The sequence below is a fragment of the Monopterus albus genome, unplaced genomic scaffold (assembly GCF_001952655.1).
Source record: "Monopterus albus unplaced genomic scaffold, M_albus_1.0 scaffold49.1, whole genome shotgun sequence".
Classification (NCBI taxonomy): domain Eukaryota; kingdom Metazoa; phylum Chordata; class Actinopteri; order Synbranchiformes; family Synbranchidae; genus Monopterus; species Monopterus albus.
In genome coordinates, this window is record NW_018127929.1 from 1689356 (window position 1) to 1706273 (window position 16918).

The 16918-nt window shown below is 39.3% G+C and overlaps 1 protein-coding gene across 3 annotated transcripts in view; it reads right to left on the reverse strand.

Annotated features, from left to right (window-relative positions):
* pappaa (pregnancy-associated plasma protein A, pappalysin 1a) overlaps nt 1-16918 on the reverse strand; it is a 79598-nt gene that overhangs the window by 8097 nt on the left and 54583 nt on the right. For 2 of the 3 annotated variants that reach the window (XM_020600941.1, XM_020600939.1), the window contains 8 exons: nt 16691-16865; nt 9072-9255; nt 8411-8612; nt 8079-8313; nt 7347-7494; nt 6887-7002; nt 3628-3699; nt 2778-2876 (listed from right to left, as the gene is read on the reverse strand). In XM_020600941.1, coding sequence (XP_020456597.1) covers nt 2778-2876; nt 3628-3699; nt 6887-7002; nt 7347-7494; nt 8079-8313; nt 8411-8612; nt 9072-9255; nt 16691-16865 — 1231 coding nt within the window. The remainder of the gene's footprint in view (nt 1-2777; nt 2877-3627; nt 3700-6886; nt 7003-7346; nt 7495-8078; nt 8314-8410; nt 8613-9071; nt 9256-16690; nt 16866-16918) is intronic. The other variant, XM_020600940.1, reaches the window with a different exon arrangement.

A 16918-nucleotide genomic window follows, 5' to 3' on the forward strand; every position in this document is an offset into this window, starting at 1 on the left:
GCGGCTTAAGCAGGGGAGCCAGTGCGGGTTGCTGAGAGTCTGTGGCTCTTGCATTAAATTGCAGGCTGCTGTCTGGCTGCCAATGATAGAACAATGGCATTATTGCTTTATACAAATGTAGCTTAAAATGAATAAGTCTGACTGGCTGCATTGAAACAGGTTCTTCATCCACATAAATAGATAATTAATGGTTTGGGGTGCAAAGTTGAAGCCAAATATTTAAAATGTAAATTTCTTCCTTTTGGTTTATGACTATTTTTTTTCAAAGAAGAACACAGGACATGATTTATGAGCAGATATTATATAGTAGATAGATGTAGCATAAAGAATCATGCTAATACTTCGATTTAATTACTTCTTTAGTTTTGAACTAATCTTAACTATTTTCAGGAAGCAGAACACAATGTCAAAACCAGCAATGGAATTTCAGTTTTAAACCATAGATTTATTTACTTGAGACCCAAGAATAGGCTGCTCAGATCAGGACCAGTGTACAACATAACAATAACTTTTACAACACCCTTTGTCTGTACTTCTCACACCCAGCTCGACCTCTTGTTGCTGTTGTAATTCAGTGGAGTCTATCCTCAGTAAAAGTGAATTATGCAAGTTCTGACAGAGCCCCTGCACTGGACGGGGGCCAGGAGATGTGAAAATGAGATAGTGTCAATCAACAGCAGTGGAACCACTTCAGGAGTGAGGTCACCTCCCAGCTGGCTGCTCACTGACTTTCCTGCTGCTATTGAACTTAGGATACAGTACCATATGTGATATCAAAGCTATGGCTAAAGGACACAGAGTCAGAGGCGGGTTATGTGCATGTTCATTGCAGCACATTGCAGTTAAATATATGAAGTGTTTGGGCCTCTTAAGCCAGTTTGCACAAAACCAAATTTGCCAGACATTTACTATAATACGCTGTAGTACTTCTGCACAAATGTTGCACATGTTGACAGATGTTGATTAATTGGGTGAGATGCAGAATCACACAGGAGTTGTATTCAGTGTATTACACATTTCTTTGGCTTTGAGTTTCATCATAGCCTCTTAGGTTGTACCATTTAGTTTATCCTTATTACTTGAATTCAGTTTTCATATTCTATTTTTTCTGTGCTTATTCTACTTTTATTCTATTTTAGTTTCTTAAATGGTATGGGCATTCAACATTAGGCGAGAGAGAAACAGTATTTCGATTTTTCTATATGTCCTGCACATATAGTGAATTGACAATAAAAGAGTCCTTGATCCTTCTTGCACACACTGGCCAGGAATAATGCTGGCTCTGGTCTAAACTGCACATAGTATTTTCATTTTTTGGTGATAATTTGTTTTACCAAGCTTTGTAATGGCATAAAAACACAGAAGGTTGAAGATTAAATATTATAATTAGTAATGACATTCTGTGTTCTTTTTCTGCAGTATAAATCTACTATTAAAGCACTCGTTAGCCACATTAAGAGACTTGAGGCTGCTAGCTAGTCCTTTGCAATGCTTCTGTATTAACCCATTTACGTATGTCCATGGTGTTCTACTATCTCTACTTGCTGGAACTAAAAAGCAGTATTGGATGCTTCTCACCAATATTCAGCCTTCAAGAAAACAATGTAGATTTGACCATTTAACCCTTGTGTTCTGTTAAGAATCATAAAAATGATGCAGCTGTGCCATTTGAAAACCTTATATCTTCACAAAGATTTACATATGAAACAAACAAAACATGTCTGGAAAAATGCTGTTAGTCAAGAAAGACATGATTATTTCTGTTGTCCTGGCTGAGGACCTGTGACAATATGTACTTCATATGTCCATTTTCCCCAAAGAGGAAACGAAGAAGCTTTCCTGTTAAACATACTGACACAGCCAGCGAGACATACAGGCTGCATTATAAATCTAGCTAGACATACAGATGAATTCGCCAGGAGTAAGACTAAAATCCCTCACCAGATTCACAAAAACAGGCCAGGCCAGAGAAGCAGATGCTGCAGTACAGAAGCTGCAATACACTTTCAATTAGATCTCTTGCCAGCAGCTGGATGACATGAGCCACACAAAAACAGCTCCCTTAATCAAGAGTTACAAATTTTACCCCGATACTGACCAAACATTTTGACATAGACAGCTTAATGTTGAAATACAACACATCCGATTCACTGGTGACAGATAAAAAAAGATATAATGGTTATTTAATCAGAAAAGGAGCAAGTCAATTATATTCCAAATTCAGAGTCATGACCCTTACTTTATAATGAAGTTAGATTAAAATTACAACCTGCATTTTTTTTTTTTTGTAGAGGAATAAATACAAGCAGAGAAAAATGAATATAGAAGTTTTACACATTAGGAGACAAAATACCACAGGAAAAAAAAAAAAGACTACTGATGAAGTCTGAAAACTCCTACTCTCTTGGATGTAGAATCAGCAATCTGTCTACCAGTGAAATATGGCTGGACACAGAGCAAAGAAAGGAAGAATCTGTTTAGAGATGTTCCAAGAGACACAACAGTCTTCACAGCATAGTCTGTTCCTACCGTTTGTAGGTAAAAATTATTATATATAAATGTCAAAGCCTGATAAAGGCAACATGCAACTTCCACTGGATGCATGGCAGTAAGAATGTAATCCAGGCAGATAAGCCAGGAGGAAAAGAAAAAAAATGCTCACATGTGGGAGGTTGGAGTTTTTCCTAAGTTACGTGTGATTCCAGCGTTGGGGAACAGACACTAGATGGTACTACTACTGCTACTACTCTGAGGTACAGTACAGGCATGTTACAAACCTTCTTGGTCTTGACTGTGGATTGGCAGCAGTCTCCTCCATCATAGTTACAGAAGGCTCTGTTGTTGACCGAATCACAGTAGTTGTCTCCCATAAATGGCTGCACCAGGTAAAGAAAGCATGTTAGTGAGAGTTTCCTCTTGAGCATTAAAGGGCCTTTTAGATGCCTCTAGATAGATTTCCTGATGAATCTCATACATAAAAATTTCTTCATTTTTCAATGTGACTTTTTCAGCCCTTAGAGGGCCAGACCAGTAAATCAACTACCATAAAGGATTCCCTTCACAAAACACTCCAAAAAGGTGATTTATTGGGTTGGCTCCACCCTCTCCAATTGGGTTACCAATCAGAGTATCCAGTTGGCCTAAACTGAGTAGACAGTATCATTCTTCCATGAGGTGGAGTGGAATTCTTTCACATGTTGCATTCATATGCGAATGCCATTGTTAGAAGAAGGTTTTAGCACATGATCATGTGTACCAGTTGATTTAAAGAGGTAATAAATCAGTAACATTAAATAACAGAAACTTAGCTATGTCAGTAATTCAGACACCACTTGCCAATATGTTATAATACCACTGTGTATTTAACTTCACTTTCACATTAACTACACTGTAGGAAAATAAGTAACTAAATCCTGCCTGCTTTTAAGTTAATAAATCTAAATCCAAATATTCTTATCATCTAATAATCTATTGTCTGTTTTAACTCCACACATTGGCCACAGTGGATAAATGTTAAATAAACAAAATCTAAAATCAAGGAAGGTAGAAGTGTTAAAGTATAAAGATTGTGTGTTATAAATGAGACACAAATACAAAAAATTGATCTAATCCAGGTTGAGCCCTTACCTCACATCCTTTGATACAGTGGAGCAATTCTGGGTGTGGATACCACTTCATTCCAATTGTACAAACTATATTCTGTAAATTAAGACAAAAGTTGAGATAAGGTTGAAAAAATATTGGTGCTTTTAATGCAGTGGTCTGTATATTCTATTCCCTTATGTGCAGCATATTTTATGAACAGTTTTGCTGAGGCTTTGCTCTTTGAACATACATTTCAGTTCTCATAGCCTTAACTAAATTAATAAGGCTCGCGTGTTAACACATGCAGGCTTTTATTTTGAAATCCTCCTTGGATTTGCACTGACCTTTTTCCATCTCAGAATAAAACTGAATACATTGATTTTGACAAAATATAGCTTGATAAAAATGATGTCATTTTATAAATAAGTCATGGCCTCAGAAGGGCAAAGGGTTGAGAGAAAGAGAGAGACAGAGGTAAAGAGCACCATGTTCTCAAATATCCATGCAGAATGTGTGGAATCCCATCCTGTTCTCCCACTGTGCTCTACACTGAAATGGAACGAAAACCATTTCTGCTAAGGGGAATTGGACAGCGCTGTGCAGTACCTGGATGTGCAGATGTATTCATGTAGGCATTATCATGAAGTATATGATGTCATCTAACTCTGGGTAGGCATTTGTGCCAGTACTCTTTTGACTGTCTCCATAAATTGTGTGTGGGTGGCTGGATAGATTGGCCTACTCAAGCCAGCAGGCAGAGAAGGCTTTTGTTTACTGCATGAGTGTATCTCAGACATGGATAGTAGTGTGCATGATCAAAAGTGCCATCCACAGCAAAGTCAAGTGACCTTAGATGGTCTATTTCTCTTAGTGTCCCAGATTCTCAAAAAGTTGATGCGCTTTTCTTGTGTGGCTGCAAACTAAGGTATTTTTCATTTCAGTAGTATCAGCAAATCAATGCAAAAAAACAGCATAACATCTGAGGGCAACTGAGAGTAGTACTGCATAGCAGAATACAGGCACATCTGTGCTGTGTGTATGCATGTGTTCAGTGGTTAAGGCTAAAATGGTGGAAGATTAATCATAATATTTTGTCTTAAAGATGAAACTTTTTGAAAATACTGTACTTTTATTCTCTCTTTCTCATCTTCTGCTATGATGATGTCATCCAGAAACTCCTTCTCTTCCCCTTTCTCATTTTCGCTCTCTTGCTCAGTCTTTTTTCCTCTCTCAGCAAAGCCGTAAATCATGATAATCCATGATCGTGGCCTGGCCTCACCCCTGACTAGGTATGGGATCCTCACACTCTGAAGCCTCCCTGGGGCGCTGATACTACATAAAAATAGATCCCTATCTCAGCGCCACCACAGACGAGGTCATGTCATATAGAAAATGACTAATTCTGCAGCAAGCCCGACAGGGTAATTTTGCTGATAAAGGGGGAGGAGGGTGCTGGGGGCGCAGAATTGTTACATGTAAAGGGACAGGAAGAAGAAGAGGAGGAAGTAGAGGTAGGGAAGTAGGCGAGATTTCTAAGTGGGTCACACTAAGAACTGAAATACAACTTACTTAAAGGCAATAAATCAACATCAGTTGTTGAGGTTTGGTAACATTAACTTCCAACTCAGCAAAGTAGATCTAAAAAGTACATTTGAGGACATGAATTCTCTTTTAGATAGTGCATGAAGAATCCCACTGTAGAGGGGAAATTGGAAGTATCATTTATCTACACCCACTCCACTCCTTAATAGTACAACTGCTAACCTTGTCATGATTGATTTCTTTTTCCACCAGAACAACTTCCTGTTCTTGTTTCTTACCATTTTGTGACAGCCCTGTACATCTTTGTAACTTTTATTTCATGATCATTGGATATTTATTACAATTCCTCTTGCATTTATTTTTCTGCTGCTAGACTTAAATGGGCAGAACTCTCAAGATGGACCACTGAAGAGCCCCTAGCTTTTGACATTTGTGTTAATGCAAATGCAATGTCCTACAAATGATTACATTTTTACAAAGCAAATTTGTGTCTGCTCATCACTGCATGTTTGCAATAATTTTGATTGTGATGTGTGTGGCTGCACATGATGAAATAGGCTGCCCTAACATTGCCTGTATAAAAGCAGGAGCTTTGGAATCTCTTATTTGACAGCATGTGGCACAGAACAAAAACACAAGACTACCTGTAAAAGCTCCACCTTCTCCATCTTCCTAGCTCCGATACATCATGTCTGAAACATTCACCCCATTGCCCTCACTTCTCTGATTTCTCTTGTGCTATCCACTGCCCCCAACTGCAAATCCTCAAGTCTCAAATTGCCACAGAGCTCAAATCATATCAATTACACAAATCCATGAAAAACAGATCATTACATGTCCATGTGGCCCAACCCATACTGCTCTCCCAACATCCACTGCAAAAAGCTGCTGACTTAGTGCGACTTTGAAACGAAAACAAAAGGAGTTGTAGGAGGAAAAAATACAGCAAAAAATACAATGTGTTCCTTGCTCCTTCTCTAGTTACAAAACCTGATGCTATTTAGTAAGATCCTCCTCACATTATATAGCTAAAATCAGCATTAAGATGACCAAAACACTTAAAGGTGACTAAAACATTGTGTGAGTGTCACCCTTTCAGGTACAAGGTGTATAGGCCTGTGCCTAATAACATCCCCCTACTGCAAACTAACCTCTGTGTTTTGCTCTTTGCTAATTCAAACAAACAGTACTTAATCAGTACAGTCAGTAGATGGGAGGCATACTGAGGTCATTAACTAGTCATGGTCATACTGATGACTTCTCTTCGGAAGGTTTTACAGCTTGGCTGGAGTGGTGATGGGGGCCCTATGCTTTAAAGGAATTCAGCAGAAGTATGTTTTGTTTTGCTTTAGACAAATACATTACATGCTAAATTGAATTTTACAAATTGCACAATTACTATTACGATGAACAACACTTGAATCCCAAAGATGCTTTACAGTTTATTATTATTCCTAGAAGGTAGTCTCATTGAAGATTGAGATGCACGAGGGGAGCAGCATGTTTTCACGCTTCCAGCCAAGAATAGAATGAAAAAAATGTTTGAAGGGTTGCCATGCTTCTAGGAGAAACATTTACATTTCACTAGGCACAAAAGACAGACACAAGCTGGCATTTTCCAATGTGGGTAATAGAGTGTGTAATAGGAACAAAGGATGTAGACACTATATGTGAAATTCCTTTCAGGGGAGTTGTGGATCACAGAACTTTGTGAAGTGCGTCTATCAGAGCTGTGAAGCGGACACAAGCACAAACTTACCTTGACTTTGTGCGGGTTCCTCCAGTGCTCTTTAAGTACACTTTCGACTGTCATGTTGCTAGGGAGGATCACCACGTCATTGTTACTCTCTCTGCACGACAGCTCACACTCTTCACCTGTGTGTACGAACAAAGAGAAATCACAAAAACTTGAACTTTATGCGCAAACCACACAAAGATATTTCAGTGACATATCTTTACCTTGTTCTCCCCCTTCACTTTCATATGATTGTGATATTGTGTGATAATCAAAGTTGAAGGTTACATAGCTATAGTTTAGACATGTTGTTAAGAGCAAATAAAAATGACTGTAAACGGTGCAAAATGAAAAAATGAGTAATGTAAATAATGAAGAGTAATAGCACTCAACAAAAGCTGAGAGTAATTTGAAGAATGAAAGGTGACATCAGCAGTAAGAAAACAAAACTGTCATTATATAATAGTAAACTTTGTATACAGACCTATTCCGTGTCCTCGCTTGCATGAGTACTGTAGGCTATAATGGAGGTTTTGAGGTAAAGAACACTGGCCTTTGCTGTGTGGGCAAAGGTGGAATGACCCTGTCCAGTTTCCATCCTTCCTACAGCGGATCACATTGGATCCCGCTCCCTGAAAAAAATTATACACACACATTAACACACAAATACTAGCAGGCCAAGGACACCGAGATGGTACCCCGCTGCAGAGAGGGAAATATGATCCAATTTTTATCAGACATTCAACCCACAATGCCTAAAAGGCAGAACAGATTAAAAGGTGTATACATTTCAAAAGTCTGTGGCAGCAGTACTATTGTGGAAATCAATAACAATCTAATTAGCATGGCGTCAAATTGAGTAGGGCTAAGGGAGACAGGTAGAGAAACAGGCACAGACAGACAAGTGAGGGTGGTTTGAGAAGAAGTTTATCACTAGCTATCATATTGTATGTATAGGACTATGTTTATAACAATGTGTTTCTAGATAGTTTAACAAAATATCTGAACAAGCATGATTAATACTGCATGCAACAAAGACAAATATCTTTTAACTAATTCATTTTGATTACATAATGTTTGCCTTTAAACCATGTCGAGCCTAAAAGTGATCAAACTGAGACAAAAAGAGACAATGCCCACGTTTTATCCATGTAACAAAAAGAAGACAAAAAATAGGTAAAGCAAGAATCAGAAGAGAGGAAAGAGGTGGACAGACCTGCTTGCATGGAGCGTGCAGCAGCCTCACCGTATGGTCAGAGCGTCCTGTGGCGGCCACAGCAGTATTACCAGCAGGGTCAGTGCAGTTGAGTCTGCAGATACTGTCAAAGCGAAAGCCATCGGTACAGTGATAGGCGCCATGGAAGATGGGAGGTGGGGGATCACAAGTCACTGGCTCGCATGCTCCTTCTAGCCAGCTGCCATCCTCCGTGCACTGGCGCTTAAAAGCACGCCTGAAGAGAAAGTAGCTGATTAATGGAACTGATGTTTTTGCAAGCCTACCAAAAAAAAGAACCAAAAGAAAGAAAACATTTCTATTTCTTTCTTTACCTCTTGGGTTTGTTTGTGACATGGTAGCCTGGTTTACATTTGTACTTGCAGAGTGTGCCCACTTTGAGGCCTGTCTCATTGCAGCGCTTGGTTTGTAGCACAGCATTAGGTACAGGAGGAGGGGCTGGGCAGCGAAGTTCACAAAGGGCCTCCGGGAATGACCACAGACCATCTTCTAGGCAGGTAAGAGTGTTGTTTGTACCTGAGGAATGAAAGGAGAAAAGGATACATGAAAATAGAATATTCAATGTTAGTGAAGTTCAGTGGTGGAAGAAGTACTCAGATCCCTCACTTAGGTGAAAGTAGCATGTGGGTAGCTTGGGAATGTAAAATGTAGTGAAGTCAAAGTATGAAGTAGTACAAAACGAAAATACTCAAGTACAGACACATCAAAATTGTACACTAGTACAGTACTTGATTAAATACACTTTGTTACTTTCCATCACTGGTGAAGTGGGAAAAAGGAGAAACAAAAATGAAACACAAAAATTCGTAGACTGACACAGAATATATTTACAGTTGTTAAAAACTAGTTTGATATGGGCATTGATGTGACTGAAAAGAAAATGAGTAAAAACAAGTGATTACTGTGACAATAATTATTAATTTTGTCTAAATCTCTGAAAATATTAATCTGTGCTTGCACCATTACACATCTCACCTACAAGCTGAGCAGGTTCTCGACACTGAAAGGTGCTTTTCTTGCCATAAGTTGTGCCCTCTGGGAAGTTAAAACGGGCAGGATGAACGTGGTATTTGTCAGGTAAACCACAGTCTACAGGCTCACAGGACACCTGTTTGTTCCACTTTCCATTTGTGCAGGTTATAGTCACTGAAGACTCCGACTGGAACACAAGATAACATATAAAGCAAATGTCAGATATAGACAAGATGGATAACAGGATTTGGGATATTCTGAAATACAGCAACTATATGGATACTGACAAGTATTCCTTTGCACGTCTGTATGACAGAATGATTTCCCACAAGTATTATATAAAGGTTAACCTCACAAAAAAATAAAAAAAAATGTAAAAAACTACAGCAATTCATTAGTCATTCCAACAATCTGTTAATCAGTGTGTAACCTATCAATGCCTGATCGGGCTTTGCTTACTCTATGTCAGTAAGCCTGACAGGCTTCTCAGCAGCTCAAGTAAGTGCTGATAGCATTTGTAAGGTCAAGTCATACCACTGAGACAACTGATAGCCAACAACTGCACAATCAGCCCCAAAAACAAAACACAATGACTTCAGGGAAAATGTGACAACTTCTGAGAAACACACACAAAGAAGGAATTTTCCTCAACTGGAATATCACCCCTTGTTAAGTCTGAACACACAGCAGTCGTGACTCTATGAAAGTGGCTTTAGTAACCGATACATTTCTGACATACGACTTCTGTACCCAGCAAATATTATATTCAGGTAATGTGACACAAGCAGTCAAATTTTATGATGATGGGAAACAAAGAAAATTGATGGGAAAAGTGATGGGCGGCTGACACACAGATTAGTTTAGCTATTCGTTTAAGATCCTTCACGGTTTAGTGACTGACAGTACTCGACCATTCAGTTGCTTATCAGCAGATAAAACAAAACAAAACAATTGTACCATTGCTTCTTCCTGTGTTCTCCCAGTTGTCTGCTTTACATGTCTAAGTCTACAAAATCCATCCTATACAATCGGGCCCTTACATGTTGTTGGAATGCGGGAGAAAACTGAAGAACCCAGAGGAAATCCACACATGGGTAGAACATGCAAAATCCATGAGAAACAGACTCAGGAGTTAAATCTAATAGTGTTAACACCACTATACTATCACAAAGACACGCTGAAGTCTACAGCATGATATAAGACCTAGTATAATAGATTAACATAACTTCCAGTTCCATTGTGGACCTACAGTATTACAAAGGAAAGCTTTTGATTAGAAACAGCAGCCACTGACTGCTAAAGGAGGAATGACCTCACAAGGTCTGATGGAGACTTGCAAAGGCCACATGTATTGCATTAATTGTGTGTGTGAGTGATGTGTGGTCTGTTATTACTCATGCTGTGGGGACATAAATCAGTTTACACAGTCACACTGTGGGGAGTCAACACTGCTATGAGGACAAAAAGCAAGTCCCCAAATGGAAATCATCAACGTTTAGAGTGATCATTTGGTTTAAGGTGAGGATGAAGATAGGTTAAGTTAAAGTTAGGATAAGTCTCCAGAAAATGAATGTATGTCACTGTAATGCCCCTTGAAGCACGTGTGTCTGCATGTGCTGCATGAACTGTCTGTTTATGTACCCTGTACACATATTAGTGTATAATCATTCTTGATCAAGAGTGATGAAACAGTTGTGCAGAAAATACAGTATAGTAGTAGGTACACAACTGCTGCTGTATGAGGTCCTGGAAAAAAAGGGCAAACAGAATGTTTCCAAAACATTACATTTCAAAATGTTCCTACTTTGTTTTCCACCAGAAAAAAACAATCCTGAACTTAGGTTTATTTCCTATTAGAAATAGCACTGATTCCTGTAAATTATGTGGCTTGTAGTATGATATTTACAGAGATGAGACCAAAATGTGGACCTGCTGCATTATCCATCCAAACCTCAAATGTTTTCATCCTCGTCCATTAAATAGCACCATGTAATGCAACAGGAATGCTTAAATTTATAGTGGTGCCAAGAAATCTCAATACAAAGCTGTGAGAGCTCAATCATTTGGACTTTTCCTTCTCTGAACAAAAAAGGGAAACCTGTGTTTTTACTATGAACTACATTCTACCCCTGATTTGCTTGACTTTAATTACACACAACCTTTCAAAGAATGGCCAGACTTTAAGGTCACACATGCTGGACTCAGTTAGTGTAATGTATCTATTGCTTCATAACCGTCTCTCTTTACCCGTGTATTTCTATCTTTCATCTTGATTCCATTATATGATACTGCATAACAGTATCAGGTTTCTTCAAAATAAATAAGCTCCGTTCATATTTGGAAATTCAACAAAGCAACATATGCATCGCATGTGAGTGCCTGCTGAAAAATAACTGGGTGTAGAGTTGAATGAGTCAATCATGATGGAAGGTTGCGAAACTCTGCATGGAAGAAGTGTGGAGGGATCTATTTAGTGCTCGACTGTAAATATTGTATGTGTGCAAATGGAATATTAGGCAAGTTTGCGAAGTTGTGTAATTGTGTGTAAAGTTTTACTGATCCTAAAATGTGTGTGTATAACTGGTCAAGTGTCTGCACATACAAACATACACAGACACGTTTACATTCACATACATTTGCCATGAGACGTTTTCACTTTTAATCAAGCATGTATCCCAGAGTGTGTAAGTGTATGGTTGTGTGCCTGTGTGTACAGTACTACTATGTGTGCAAATGTGTGGGAATTTTTCTTCCTTTCAAAAATTTATAGCTGACTTCTTCTCTTCCAGTAGCAACATTTGGTTACTCTACCTAATTCAAGCCAGACACACTAAGAGAGAAATGAACCAATGGTCTCTTCCTTCAATGTAGTGGCTTACCTTAGCTTGAATGGCACGCAATCATAAGCACATGCATAGATACCACATAGTTGTACGCTGATAAAAAGAGGCTTGTCACAGTGATACTAAGTATAGTGAATTAAGTAAGAACTATTACTGCCTAATCCTGAGGGGAAAGGCCTGACCTTACACACATTTCACTCAAAAAAACACAGTTTCATAGTAACAAGAAGCTGTCCATCTAACAGTACTCAGAAGCACACAGTATGTAAAATTCGGGGAGTTTTTTTTTAAAATCAAGATCAAGTTCAAAGATTTTTATTGTCAATTCACTATATTTGCAGTTTCTCTCTCACCTAGTATTGAATGCCACACCATTTAGGAAACTAAAATAGAAAAAAGTAGAGTAAAAATAAACTAAAAAGAATAAGAAAACTAAGTCAAAGTGGTTAGGATAAAGCTAAACGGTACAACCTAATAGGCTATGACTCAAACCCTGTACAATTAGTGACAGTAGTGCAAATAATAACAAGATTGTCAGATGGTTGTGAGATGCACATGGACAGTAGTGCACATGACCAACAGCAGCAGATATGATGGTAAAAACAGTCAGCAGCATATTTACATGTAATATAACAAGAAGGGGGGATGTACTGGGTTTGTGCAAAACAGCAGAGGTAGTCTTTTTATGTTCTGTGCTGGGTCACAGTCCAGGTCCAGGTCCAGTCTAATGATAGCCACATTAGCCTTGACAGACTGGATTTCAGATTTGTGTTAAAAACTGCCATGTAGGAGCTTTGGTTTTGAATGGAAGAATCAAAAATGTTCACATGCTTTCTATTAGCTAACACAGAGTACTGGGAAGGGTTCTCCAGGCTTGACCACTCTTTACTGCAGAGGAGCACACTGAGATTTGTATCCACACACTCATCCAGTCAGGAGGTATTATCTCCTGTTTCAGCATCCTCAAATTCAGCAACTTGAACATCAACAGAATGACAATGTTAAAGGGCTGCATCAATGCTTTAAGAACTAGGGACCACAATTTCCTTATGGGCTTAAAGAGGTGAAGCTCAGTGCAGGTTTTCCCTGCTGTGGCACTACCAGAACTCAGACAAGAAAAAGCAGGATATTCCAAGTAATCCCTCTGCACTGGGGGCGAGGAAGTAAAAAGAAACATTCAATAGTAGCCTGGTTTGGTTTCTAGCACAGTATTTTGCTTGAACATAGCCACAACTAAATAAGCAAAAATCAAGTTTAGTTATATACAACGCTTTTTTAGGTATCATTTATTAAGACTTAACAATCAAAACAAGTTATCTGCTTCATCAGGTCTGCGTGGGTGTGGTTAAATCAGATTTGACTGGCCTGGCAATAAGAAGCAGCTCAATAATTGTCATCAGATTCTGATTCATATCTTACTAAACTCTGACTGGTGCATGCAGGCATGTGATATTGCTTTTGTTAACTACAAACAAAATACCAAAGCGAAAAAACAACCCTCCAACATGTCCTTGTTACACACTGGTCCCAGCTATTGGCCTGGGGGAACAAGTTGTTATTACCATTACCGTTTAGAAAGGATCTTGTCTTAGAACTGCTGTCACAGTTGACTATGTCATTTAAAGCCCAGCTGTATAAACCACTGCTGGGCCATCTTCATTATTAGCCACTGCCATATGACTGATGCTCAGCATTGTCACTGGTGAAATTCACTGGACTTCCCTCGACATATTTTAGACCAGCACATAGTGTCCACAACTTCACTTCCTGGAAAGCTGGGGATGAGAGCTGGAGATGAATTTTTTAAAATTTATTTAAGATAACTTACTTGATTAATTAATTCAGACCTCGGACCAGTGCCGTGATGAAGGTCAAGGTTTTGGTTGAGAGGAGCACCTGCAGAAAAGCCATGCACGAAGGAGGAGATTTTACATCATGGATGAATTGATAACTGGATTCAGTGTTACGAGGGGGCAAAGAGGTGTAAGTGGAGCTGGCTAGAGAGCCAACTGCCTATGGCAGGCCACACCCTTAATTATGCATAACATTTAGTTTCAATATAACTTAAATGGGTGAGTTATAAATAAAGTTAGACCCCATACAGTTATAGAGACCAAAACTATTCTTTGTACCGGGCTGCATTTCTGCTTTTAACATGGGAGTCTATGGGCACTGACTCCCGTTTGGAGCTAGCCTGAAGTGGCAGTTTGAGAAACTGCAGGTTTTTGTTTGGTTCTAATTTAAAGAAGTGCTGCTTCAAAGTGAACAGTGGTCAAGTCTACAGGTACAGTGCCTGTTCAGTGAAAAGCCTATGTGAAGCAGGACTGGCTTTTTCAATGCCAGGACTCCGTGTTCCCTAACCACTTCAAAGAAAGTGAAACGGAGAAGAAAACAGATAGCAATAAAACAGACACTTACAATTGAAGTGAGTGAGGGAAACAGAGTTGTTCTGAGGATATAGTAGCCTTATCTAAGAAAGTGATGTTCCCAGAACCACTTTGACGTCACTTAAAGAAGGATGTAATTGACTAATGACAGCAGACACGACATTAGTGTGGCTGCAAAAAGAAGGACAGAAATAAATAAGAAGATGAATGATGAGGGGGACAATGAAAATCTGAGGTTGGGCTGTTTTATAATTTATGTTGCTACATTTTTGTTGTTTTATTTTTGCTCTGAAACTTTACATTTTCATCACCCCATTAAAGATGGAGCTGAGAGTTAATGATCCCGACCGACCAGACCGATTAATTACTGACTCTTTTGTCTCATAAAACACATTACCTTATTAGATTTGACCTAGAATGTGCCCAGCGTTTCTCTCAAATCTGTATTGTCTCATTTGTCCAACTCTGTACTACAGTCATTGTTTAGCCCGTCAGAGCTGTGCTGTTGTTGCAGTAACAGCTTCAAAATGTAGCATCCTAAAGTTAAAACTAAGTCGATGGTGTCCAAACAAAAATGTGTCAGAAATGATTGAGCTACAGAAATAAAAGAAAAAAAAAGTTTATGCACTGTGTGTATTCACAGTGAGACTGTTTCTGTTTCTACCGCCCCTGGAGGGATATGCAACTGATAAAATCATTTTCCAGAAAATTGTTTCATTCTTTGAAGATAAAAGACTGGGCCTGGAACTGATCAACAAGCTGGTACTAGGAGACACTCCTGCCGTAGCACATAGAGCAAATTAAGAAGGAATTCATTCTGTTAATGTACTTAGAAATATCAGTGAGTCAGCAAACGAGTTTATAGTATCATCTAATTTCTTACGGTGGCATGTCAGCTGAGCACAGAGATTACTTGTCCTTACTGACATGACATGGAAGAGCTTAAATTGTTTTCAGAACTTAGGTGAAAGATTTTGGAGGCTAGATTTTTGTCGTTCCTTCTGAATAAATGCATGTATAGCTGAAGTGCAAGTTTTAACAGACAAAGTCCATCATTTTAATCAACCCATCTAAGAGCGTATAACATTTGTCAACACATGGAGGAAAGACTACAATGTACTAAGGTCAGAGAAAACAAGTTTGAGAATAAAGAGGCCACATCTAAAACCTATGATATGTTATAACCAGGATTTTCTTCTGTAAAATCATACAGTACTTCTTTTTCTGTTCTCTCCTGTCCCCCTGAATTGACACTGATGAATGGCCACATAGTCCCCTGTCAGTCCATACCTAATGCAACTAGAAGTCTGTGCAGACTCTATGGAGAAATATTGTACGTACATACGTTCATACACTATACTCATGCTTGTGATACACACTACCATTCAGTAGTCACACATAAATACACCCACTTTTACAATACAGACATGGTTTTTCCAAGAACACATAAAAACTAAATTTACCTTGTTTTGTGAACCTCCCGTCTTTCTGAGGGAGCATTAATAGATTGTCTTGCATACAGCTTTAGAGAGAGCCAGAGAAGGATAAGGTGTTTATATGGCCTTTACAGCAGCTTGGCCCCAATCCAAAAGGCTGACGATATCAACTAACCCGTTTGTTTGTTTACTTGTGGTGCGCATTCATTTGCGTGTGTACTGGATCTGTCCACATCTGTGTCCTGTTTATGCAGGAGACTGTCTTTACTTCACTGTGTGTGTGTGTATATGTGTGTTGTGTGTGTATATGTGTGTGTGTGTGTGTGTGTGTGTTGGTATCTACATGGAAGCATTTAATGTGTGCAGCTGTGTGAGAGCGGCAGCAAATCTCTGCCCCTTAACAGAGACTTCAATGTGTGCGAAATGAGCAGCAGCGAGGGAGGGAGAGGGAGCAGACACTGTGCGATGATGTCATCGTCCCGGTGGAGTAGCGCTACAAAGTGACTGTTTGAGGTGATGGTGCAGCATGCCCAGCAAGAGACTAAACACTATTATGTTTGTGCTTGTACATATTGTGCGTGTGTGTTTGTATATGTGTAGCAAGCCAGCAAGAGGAGGAGACTGGAGCATCTCCACTCCTCAGTGCAGCAGCACACATCTACCTGGATGTTGGTGATGTCATTCTCTCTGGAGGCTTGCTGTGCCAAGCCTAGTTTTTGCAGGTGACAAAATAAATGCAGGGATAGACAGAACAGAGAGAAAGTGTGTTTGCACCTCTCTCTTATAGCCATTTGTATACTTGTGTTTGTATCAATGGATGTTCATGTGTATATTCACAAATTCATGTTTGCACACACATTTCCAAATGCTATAGAAATGCTTTGCACTTACATAAGCTTTTGCATGTGTACATTTATGAATTCATGTGCCACTTTGTGCACTGCCTGTGTGCTTACCTGGCTCTTGATGATGTCATCATCCTGGTGGACTTGCAGGACATATCCAGAGTTGCAGGAGATGGTGCAGCGGTCTCCATTGTAGAAGTGGTGACCTGGGCTACTGCACTTGAGCTCTGCATTGCGGATTAAAGGTTCCTGGCAGTCAATGGCTTCGCACGAATAATGTACACAACTACAAGGGAGTGTGTGTATGTGGGGTTGGGGGGGGGGGGACAAGAAAGGGGG